At 45.3% G+C, this 11262-nt stretch overlaps 1 protein-coding gene across 2 annotated transcripts in view; it reads left to right on the forward strand.

Moving 5' to 3' along the window:
- plekhh1 (pleckstrin homology domain containing, family H (with MyTH4 domain) member 1) overlaps positions 1-10195 on the forward strand; it is a 130323-nt gene extending 120128 nt beyond the window's left edge. For both annotated transcript variants that reach the window (XM_052020199.1, XM_052020207.1), the window contains exons 27-29: positions 771-857; positions 1426-1572; positions 4273-10195. In XM_052020199.1, coding sequence (XP_051876159.1) covers positions 771-857; positions 1426-1572; positions 4273-4446 — 408 coding nt within the window. In that variant the 3' untranslated portion in view covers positions 4447-10195. The remainder of the gene's footprint in view (positions 1-770; positions 858-1425; positions 1573-4272) is intronic.
- Positions 10196-11262: the final 1067 nt, after the last annotated feature.

Below are 11262 nucleotides of genomic sequence, written 5' to 3' on the forward strand. Positions count from 1 at the left end.
GGAACTATGTACTTGTACCCCAAGGTCTTGCTGTTCAGTAACGCTCCCTAGGGCCCTGCCATTCACTCTGTATGTCCTGGCCTGGTTTAGCTTCCCAGAATCCATCACTTCACACTTGTCTGAGTTAAATTCCCTTGCCCATTTTCCCAGTTGATCTAGATCCTGTTGTAACCTTAGACAACCTGTCTACTCTACCACTAATTTTCAGGATCGTACCTATGTTGCTTTGGCTGTGAGGCAGCAGCTCTATTAGCCGCACCACCATGCCGCCCCAAAACTCCTAATGTAAAATAATCGTCCCACCTCGTTCTCTTTTGCTAATTGGCCTCCAAGAGAACAATTGTACAGTTTCTTTATACAAGTGGTCTCTCAATGTTGGATTAATTCTAGTGTCTCTCTGTACTCTCATCAAGACCTTGATATCCTTCCTCTGGTACGATACCCAGAAATAACACCTACTCCAGCTGTGAGACCTGGCCAGTGATTATAATGGTTGTCCATATCTTCCATATCAGACTGCCATAGTGATAAATCTGCCCAAGTAGTGGCAATCTGAAGAAGTGCCAGCAGGAACCAATGTCCTGTGGTATAACTTGCTTGCTGGTACAATTCGTACAATGGGCTTCGTGGTACTATCCTAACAAAAGAATTAAATGATGTTTCTCACAGTTGATTCCCATCATTTCTCTGCACTCTGTCGATCAAGGCTGTATGGCAGTTCATGAATGTGAAAGTCTAACCAATCACTGTTCTGCTTTCCACCCCTCCAGCCAATTGCACCTTCACCACTTGAAGAGAAGCCTGTTTGGTTAGCTGTGAATGAAGATGGTATCAGCATACTGGAGTGCAGTACAATGGTATGTGTCCACAATGGGTCTGCTCAAATCCCTTCCAACTTCCCCTGGGTGTTCAAATCTTCCATCCCAACTTTACTTTTCCCATCTGCAGCCTTGGTGAAGAGGTCCAAATATGACCTGGATAGATATTTCCTGTAACAATTAATATAAGTTATGACTGTTACTTCCAGGTGTACTGATCGCTTCTGTGTCAGAACTCCCATTACTAATGCAGAGACAGCTTGCCCTAGACAACAGCTTCTTTGGCCTATAATTTGCTAGTAGGCCCTTGAAGTCATGCCTGTTCAAATCTGGTCTAGGTCTAGCCTGGCTCATTGAAATCAGATCAGGGGAAGTATTCTCGTAAAGACCTAGTCTGCATTAGAGTAGGAAGCATTGACTTCTGATTCCTCCCTCCATCCAAAGCCAATACCCCAAGTTCTCACATTATCTACCGACAGGAGAAGGTAATGGATTGGAAGCTTGTGTATTGTTAATGAGGTGATTTTAAATACCTATTGCCAAGGAGCAGCTGGTATGCAGGGACTTGGTCACTTCTGACAGAAAGTTTCCTTTGTGTTGCTCTCAGCATCTGGTGCTAAGTTACTCCTACCTGTCTATCATGACTTTTGGAGGCTATCGCGACGACTTTATGATCGTACTCAGCAAGCCCAAGGATGAAAGCCCAGCAAAGACCACTATAGAGAAGCTAGTGTTTGCCATGGCAAAGCCTAAGGTAAGCAGTTTTGGATTGTTCCATCTGTTATTGAATCTCAGCAACTTTTCCAGGGATAGATGGACACAGGAGGAAGTATTTGGCCCCTAGTGCCCTGTGCTGGCTGTTTGGCGTAGTTTTGCAACACCTCCTTGCTCTGGTATACCCATACTTCAAGGACTGCAGCAGTTCAAGAAGACAGCTCACTAACACCTTCTCGGGGGTATTTAGGGATGGGCAAATAAATGCTGGCTCAGCCTGCAAAGCCCACATCCCTTGAATGGTTAACGAAAAAAAATATTGGCTTTTCAACTATTTCTTCCATAGCTCATACAGACAATGCATTCCAAACAGTTTTTAAAAACAAAAGTCTCATCTCTCTTCTTTTGCCGATTATCTTAAATTGGGTTTTGAGCCTTTTCCAGCGGGAACATTCTTTTCGCCGCCAAGTCCTCCAAAGCACTTAATGGTTTTGAACCCGCAGAGCCTCTCATCCCTGTAGCCATTACAGTACGTTTCCTCTGCTCATTCTCTGATGTCACAACATGCTTCCTGAAGGACAGTGCCTTGAATGGGACACAGTTCTCCTTGCGGAGCCCAGCTGGTGACATGTAACTGTACTTTGAGGCAGGGAGAAACCACCGATTCGGAATCAAATTATTGCAAGCTACAGAATTACAACTGAGCTGCCAAATATCATCCTTGGAGCAAACACCCTTGCAACTTTTTGTGTTGGTTTTAATCATCCAGCAACTACTGACTCAGTCTGAAACCTGCTACAATACAATTTCAGAAAGGTGTTGGAATGGTGTCAATCACATCACAAATGCCATTATAGGATCCCTTACTATGGATATCTTAACAACCTTCATCTGAGCCACCTACTTAGACTGGGAGGCCCATCATAGAAATAGCACAGCCTCTGACCTCCTCAGAATTGGAATTCCTGCAACCTTTTAACCTGCTTGGAATTAATCCTATTTTTGGTTTGGGCAGGTAAACTGCTGCTGTCAGTCAGATAAATATAGTGGTTAAGGTTTCCCAGTCGAAATGCCGAAAGTGCTTCAGTAAACTGAGTACCTGTCATTGTGATAAATGGAGAACCCATGCTAGTATTTTTGAGCACTAGCTGTCTGCGAGTGTTTTGGCAACCCGAGGTCACTCCTTCCCTTGCCTTAATTGTTATCCTTGCAGGGTATGTCCAGGGATCCCAGGCTCTGGAGGTTGGAGAAGTGCTGTAATGTTGTTATCCTGTTTCAAAACTATTTGACTCCCCGATGGGAGGACAGAGTGGGAGAATTTAGCCTAATTATGTTTTAGCTTCCTGACTACTTCCTATGCCTGGTTTACTTGGATAAAAACCTGGCCCATGCTGCTTAATGAGGTATTGTCCTGACAACACCACATCAGGGTTAGAGATGGGGCAGGCTCACAGTTGTCTGTTGTGCAGCAAAGTCTAATGACCAGAGGAAGCAAAGACTGCACTAAAATCTCCCAATTATAGCAGGGTAATTTCTCCAGAGGAAAATCAGTGAGTGGAAAATGTGCATAACGTGTGTGTGAGTGATCACATTTCATCACATGTAGCACTGTGGTCATCAAGCTTGACCAACGGGAAATTTACCCAATCATCTCCACTCTGGTTATATATGCAGCCCTAATCTGCCATGGCAGGAATCCTGCCACGTTCTCCCAGACTGATGGAGGCTTCTGAACAATGGTGTATATAGATGTTCTTGCACTGTTCTCATTGAGTCACTAAGCATCAGAATATAAAAGTGAAGGTGATGCCTCAGGCAAACTCCATGGAGTAGTGAGACCACAGTAGATACACTTACCTTGGAGGAGTACATGCATCAGGTAATATTGTGGCTAAATAATGAGGACATAGAACATGGAATAGAACAGCACAGGGACAGGCCTTTCATTTCACAATGTTGTGGCGAACTAATTAAACTAGTAATTAAATGCCTAACTAAACTAATCCCTTCTACCTACACAATGTTCCATAGCCCTCCATTCCCTGCACATTCATGTAGAGGCGGGTAAGAGCCTCTCACCAGCCTCTATTTCATCTGCCTCCACCACCATCCCTGGCAGCACATTCCAGGCACCCACCACTCTGTGTGTAAAAACAAAACGTGCCCTGCACATCTCCTTTGAACTTAGCCACTCTCACCTTGCATGCATGCCCTTTAGTATTAGACATTTCGACCCTGAGGAAAAAGACACTGCTGTTAACCCAATAACCTTGGGCTGTATTAATTAGAGTACAAAGTTTGTTTGTAGTCTGATCCATGTTGGAAGAATTTCATGAAAGGAATTATTATCTTGTATGGGGAAATCAGGTACAAAGGCACTTAATGTTAAAACCGGAAGCAGGCTGTTCTGGACTAAAAGCAGAAAAGAACATTTTCTGCACATACACTGGGGTAGAAATCATAATGTTATAATTACTAGAACGATTGAAATGTACACACCTGAAATCAGTAATAGTTTTGTATGATGTCTGTCAAGGGACGTGGAGCAAAGGTGGGAAGGTGGAGTTGACATGGTGATTAGCTGTGATTAAATTCTGTGGCATTGCAGGCTCACTGAGCTCCTAGCCATCATATTTAGGTGATCACACAAGAGACCCTGACGTGGCACATAGGAAAATCTCATTTCACAAGAAGCACTTCGGTAACTTCCACCTCGGGTTTGTTCCAATTGTGTTCCCAGATCCTGGAGCTGACGCTGATACTCGCCAGCTACATCAACTACAGCAGCTGTCACCCGCTGGCCATCTTGTCCAGCTTGCCGCCGACAACCTTCTCCGGCAAGAAACTGTGGGAGATCGACAGCAAACACTTCCCGAGCATGACGCGGACGACGCAAGGTCCTACCCTGCTCTGAGACCCATTGTTGACCGGTGGCGGACGGCATGGAGCTGTGCCCAAGCTATCAAAAGACAAACCACTTGGATGGTTCAAATGGTGCATGGTTCACTGTTATGTTGAACTTTGTTGTGGTTGTGTGTATTTATGTGCTCGAATAGTATTTAGACTTCGTTTTTTTTTTATTAATGCTTCAAATACCACCTCTGCCCATCATTTTTGATGGGGTTCACACCGGTGGCAAATTGTGGGCTCCTTAGGGACATTGATGCTGAGGCTGGTCCACATGCAACAAACTGGAACGTTCATGGTTGTTTGGATGGATACCATCCATTGTGGGAGGTGCCCCCCTTTTGGGAAGGGTGCCCTCTAACGGGAAGAACCCTTCTCAAGGGCCCATTCCAACCCCTTGTATTCGTTCCAAACCCCATCCAAAGCTTCCCCAATTATGATGGGTTGGAATGCTAAGGGCAAGGTTACAATGCACATTGTGCTGCTGCTAAGTTATTTCTAAGGCAGAGACTAAGAAAGTCCCAGCAGGAACTGGATACCTGTGGATGATAGCAAAAGATAAACGGCAGCTGTGCCAGGTGTAGGACCTACTGCTTGCAGGAAACACACTAATGTCACGTAACCCAGTGAATGGGTCACCAGCACAGTCATTGAAAGCGGTCCTGAGACCTGTGGAAGCTGTACACTGACCCCTCGCCTTCAGATTTTACAGTCAGGATTTATGGCAATGCCACATGTTGCTTTATAACTATGGAGAGAGTGGACTGTTCACTCGACAAATGGTATTTCAGGCTGTTGCTCGAGGGGCTGCCTTGTAGGGTCTCTGGAATAACCAACCAATCCCTCATCAGAGCCCACCACCCCCACAGCAGCACCCGATATAACAAGCATGTCACTGTTGAACGTGTGCCATTGAGGTACAAAAGACATTGGAGTGACCCTCTAAGTAGAGAGGGTGCCAACAGCTCAGTGCAAGCATCATTGCATGGCACTTCCCTGGAGGTAAGGTCAAAGGCTGGCCATGGGTAATTCAGCAACCGAGTCCTTCAATCAATGTCTCCATTGTATTTAATGATTGGAAAAAGAAGTCACCTAGGGTTTGTGGAAGGGACCATCATATGCGTTAAGTTACCTAGCTTTGTCCCTTGGGTCACTGGGGGCAAAGTCACCCCTGCACACTGCAGCTGCTAGTGCCCAGTGAATGGTACAGGAGCAGCTAGACACTCGGTCATGGTGCAAGGCAGTTGGTTATGGGTGAGCGTGGATGGCTGCCAAGTTTGGTACGGGGATCACTAGTGTCTGGTTGTTTGCAGTGGCTGGTGTGATACTGTGGGGGGATTGTTTATCAAAGCAGGTTACGGCCATAGTTGAGGCTTCACCCCTCCAGCGCTGTTGATCCAGCTGCCAACTGGGGAGGCTGGTACCGCACCGGGCTTTTGCTTCTACAAAGGGTTTTATCCTTCCTGCCCACTTACAGCACCCGTTGGTTCGCGGACAGTCATCGTCCCTTGAAGCAAGTGCAAGGGAGATGTTTATAGAAACATTCTATTTCTCTCGCGTTTGCAAGGCTGCACCTGAGGTCTAACCCCTGCCTTTGGTAAGTGAGAGAAAGTTGTGCTGGGTCGCTTCCTTCCCTTGAGGAGATTGTTTATAATGAGTGACTACCTCGAGGTCAGTGAGAGCCTGGTGTCCTTAATAAAAGGCCATTACTGAATCAGTTCTTCTCCGTACAAGTGGACAGCGTTCATTACCACAGCCAGCTCTCAAATCTCGCTACTCTGATGCAGTTTTAAATTCTGACTTCTGGGTTGCTATCTCAGTAACCATGACTCAGACTTTAGCACTGTTACCTCTTTTTGCATTTCACTCTAGCACCTTTAGTCACACTCCTGTGTAGTACTAAAGCAGTGCTGCACTCTCAGAGGTGAGAAGTTAAACTACAGTCACATCTGCACTCTTGGATCAATGTGGAACAAGAGTCCCCGGACCAATACTTATCATTCATCCAGCATTTTTATATGATGCTTATCACATTGCTGTTTGTGGGATTTCACTGTGCACAATTTGGCTGCTGAGTTTCATCTTAAACCTGGTTACTACACTTCAAATGTATTTTGGCTGTAAAGTGCAATGAGGCATCCCGTGGTCAAAAGTCCTCTGTTTGGATGAATGTTGTTACTGTTTCATAAGTGATTTTGTTGAGTTTCTGCATTGATGCTAGGGAGTTGCATATCATTGGAAAATAGTGGTCGGAAGGCTGTGGAAAACTCATGAGGAAGGAAATTTTCCAAGTCCACTGCCTTTTACACTCTCAGGAAGTTCCAAAACAAAGCCTTTGTAAAGTAGGGAAAAGTGCTAACACCTCAGTGAGCTCCCAGTGAAGAACATGGGTACATGCAATCATTTAGAAGCTTCCAACAACCAATGTCAGTGATAAAGATTAGTGGGTTGAAATATCCTCTTACTTCCACCCCCTCCAACCAGCCTAAGAGGTATCTCAGGTCCATTATCGGAAAAGCAATACTCTTTCTACCATCTCCACTCGCCAGTGCACCATTGTACCCAGTTGATTCCCATAACCTACCGATGTATCTGAGTCAGGTTCCTGCCACTGGCCATTTCAGACTATTGGCCTATACTCCAAGTGAGAATAAAGCTGGGCAAGATACTGTGCATTAGTGAAAATTTGAAATGAAAGCAGGAAATATTGGAAAATCCTCAGCAACTCAGGAGGAATGTGTGGAGAGGGGGAAAGAGTTAACATTTCAGACCAATGAGCTGTGATCAGAACTGGGAAATGTAACACATTTTGAGAAAGTACCAAGCCAGGTGAAAATGATGTGGGGGTGCTGGTAGCTGGGAGGTGGTTGTGAGCTGACGCAAGACCTTAGGGATGGTCTGTGACGGGAAGAAGGCAGGAGGGAGTCAGGGAAAGAGGGACCATGGCGGTGGGTCCAGAAGAGGAAAAATGATTACACTAAAGCTAGTAGCCACACCTGCTGTCTGGTAAAGTGGGACTTGTATATGATCTAGTTGAGCTGGAATGTCTCACCAGCTCTGTCGCACTCCCCCAAGGAATTCACCATTGTGACCTGGTGTGCCTTGCTGGTCTCCTCGGTGAACACAGGAGGCCATGACCTACCCTCATCCATGCTAATGGGTGCCAATGTTTAAGGGACACCCACAACAAAACAACTTTACAGCCAACCCTTAACTGCTGCAACTGTGCTCATTGCCCCATGACTGGCATTGAGTCCACTTCATGTGAAACTAGCATCAGTAATATCTTATTTTTAGTTTGTAATGAACAGAACAAGGAACTAATTACAGTCACGTTAAAGGGGAGGTGAGTGCAGTCAATGCACGTCTCCTTTTGTAAAAAGGGAGCTGAGTTATTTTAGTGCCGGTGTATTCCACTGTAAATAAAGAGAGATGAGTAATGTCCTTGTGTAAATAGGGAGGTGAGTAATTTCAATGCAAAGTATATCCCTGCAAAATAGGTTTTAAATTTGGGCATCGCTATTCTGCCCACTTCAGAGCCTGCACACAGATGATTACATGTACAGATGTTCAGAACGGCTGCAAAAGCATGTAATGCCAAACAGGGGCCATTACTAACTTTACCTTGAGACACAAGAGTCTGCAGGTACTGGAATCTGGAGTAAAAAGTACTGCTTGAGGAATTCAACAGTTTACTGGCCAATTCGATGACTTAATTAGATTCTTCTGAATGAGAATGTGTGTTTATAAGGAACCAACCACAGCCATGTTTATGTGCGTATGATACAAGAGGCAGTGATAGAAGGTGCCCAGTGAGCAGAGAGAAGCCAGGATAATCACCCAACCTGCCTCCCATTTCCCAAAGATGGTGGATAATGTTCCAACCAAGTGCCTTTGATCATTGGGGATGAACTGGGTTTAGGTGGACTTAGTGTTGAAACCTCTGAGAAAAATCAGAAGCAGTTCACATGATTTGGAATGAAGTGACTGTTACGTGGGTGAAATCAGCAGCCAATTGCCACACTGCAGAAGGTCTATGTAAAAGAGTGACGGCTCATTAATTTTGTTTTTGCTAATGCTGGGTGAAAGGGAAGTGTTGGTGAGGATCCAGAGAATCATAATTAATCTACATAGTGCTTCTCAGAGTTGTTGGACTGTGCATGTTACCCTTCCTTTGTTTCTGCCCGGGAGTCTCCCATTTACTCCTGCCTGGTTCTCCCTCAATCCTGACTGTCATGCCAACACAAGGCAGAAATGGACAGGATTCTTTGGTTGGAGTAGTTTTAGTTTTGTTTCATTTCGTTGTCTGGCACTTGGCAAGAGCTGTGAGGGAAATGGGTGCACTCCTAGCTCTGTGCCAGACTACCAGGTGTATGTTGTGTTGATTTTTTCCAGGACAGTTTGTCTGTGTACTGTAGCTGATCGAAATGTGGGCAGGAGCAGGTGCAAAACGTGCCAAAACATCAGGCAGCTTCACTTCAGCTGTGTGGTGTTGATGGCAGGGAAGAAATGTGAGTAATGACAATCTGCCAAGGTCAGGTATTTGGTCTGAGCTGTTGCTCAGTACACCCTTAGCATTTATACTTCTTAGACTGAGCCAGAGACCCCGTTCCTTGATCTAAGATGTCTCCTGACGTTCAGCAGCACAGGTGCTCCACAAAATTGTGACGGAGCTTGAATCCCAGGAGCTGCCAGTGATGCAAAGCTTGGGGGAGTTCAGCTTCCAGGATTTGGGAGGGGCCTGCTTTACCAAGCCTCTTACCAAGGTGGTTGGAAGTTGACCGATGAGATTCCCCACTAATCCAGCCGTCTCCCTTCCCATGCAAAGGCGACTGCCAGCTGATTGTGGGGAGTCAGGTCGGACTATCCAACCTGAGGTGAGATGTTGTAATATCTCTGATCACAGGACTGGGTGCTGTCCCTCAAGCAATACTGAGTCTATCCAACTCATTAGGCCAAAAGAGCAAGTCAACTTCCCATTCCAGCAACACTGGCTGGTTTCAGATCTCCCTGAAGTCCAACAACCATAACCAAGCAGAGACAGTCTCTGATGTATAATGTGGTCAGCATAGCCCTACCAACCTAACAAGTTTTTATTTTAACTGTGGTCATAACTGACCAAGAGATGTGCAAGGATACTTTTCTGAGACTGTCTTAGCTTCAGCAATATTACAGTCAGCCACGTTTACAGGCAGTGGTGGGTGGTGGCACATGTGGTTGGGCTAACAAAATTTTGAAGTACTGATGGCCATTTGAGTAGCCACTAGCTAATCCCATCACCTTTTTGCAGCTGTTCCCCTGTCTAGTGCTGGGAGGAGGATGAGGGTCTGACTAGTGAAAGCCATGTTGGCAATTATTTCACTACAGCTGTAGGTAACTTGTAGCACTCCTCATCCACTTCAAACTTGCACACAGAGTCAAAGCTGATGGTATGGGATCTGGTGATAGAACAGAATTCTCACAGGGCACATTGTGTCTTTCCTCCCTGGTTATTGAGAGTATAAACACTGCACACTTTGTGGTATAAATTGAATACTTGAACATGACAGGGCAAATCCATTTCTGAGTGGTTATACCCAATGTACTGTAGCTTTTATTTATTCCAGCTGTTGAAGTGAACAGTGAAGGTTTTCTCACTTTAACTTGAGTTGTCTATAGTTTGAGAATCATAGTATGTGTAAGAGGGTTATACTGGAATATTCTCACACTCCCCTCCTTCCATGACTGGTAGACAAAATAAAGTGATACCAAAACCATCTTCGTATTATTATCATCTGTGGCAAATGCTTGCATCACTGTTCGAAAGTCATGGGCTGTGTAGTTACCAAGCAGTACATCACATTTCTTTTCGCAGAATGTCAGTTAACATTGTTGCAGTGTAGATCTCACTGCTTAAAAGAACATAGAACAGTACAGCACAGGAACAAGCCCTTTGGCCCACAATGTTGTGCTGAACTAATGATACCCAATCCTTCTGCCTGCTCATGGTCTACAAAGCCAAGTCATTTTAGAGAACAGTAGGTGGTATCTCAGGCACTGAGATGCTTGCAGCTGGTTTTGACTGCACACGTGCCCTTAAAGGTTCCCTTAAGAAACCTGGATGTCCTCTTTAAAAGACAGGGTTTTTAAAACGCCATAATGTGCAGGTGGTAATTGACTGTGAAGAATCTTCTCATGGTCAATGCCACGTTTCCTAGGATTTCACTCAGCAGTGATTCAAACTGCTACAGAATACAAGATTCTGGACTTCTTCAGGCCAGGGTGCACAGCAGTGTATGCCCATCTGGTGTGAAGGCTTTACTTGTAGTCTTCTGCATGCTGCATGTCCTGTCCAAGAGGAGATAACAGCCTGGAAACCCAGAGCCTAATGACCAGGAAGCACACATGACCAGTGGACCAGCAGAAGGAAGATGTTCCTTTTCAACATTACTGCAATACTGAGTGGGTCATAGTGTCTGGCTGGATCCCCTACCACCTTTATTGTGAAGCGGCAGCACACATTGGTAATAAATATGTGCACTGCTGACCAATACAAAGCAGATGCACAAGTCAGATTGACTCAGAGTCAGTGAACATACCCATGTGCAGGAGGTAGGCCCTCTTCTCCAACCTGGTGAGTTGCTGCACTCAGGAGAACCACAATAGCCCAACCCTTACACATGCCCTCCCTCCCCTTGCTCACAGTTTCAGCCTAAATGGAGATGGATGACCTTATCATTAGCCTACACTTGAGAGGCTTTAGGTAAGTGTGAGGATAAATTGTCTATGGTGGGAGGAGGGGGCAGGGGGGGAAGAGAAAGAGGGCATTTCTGTTGGTCTTAAA

This window comes from Pristis pectinata, chromosome 1 (genome assembly GCF_009764475.1).
Source record: "Pristis pectinata isolate sPriPec2 chromosome 1, sPriPec2.1.pri, whole genome shotgun sequence".
NCBI lineage: Eukaryota > Metazoa > Chordata > Chondrichthyes > Rhinopristiformes > Pristidae > Pristis > Pristis pectinata.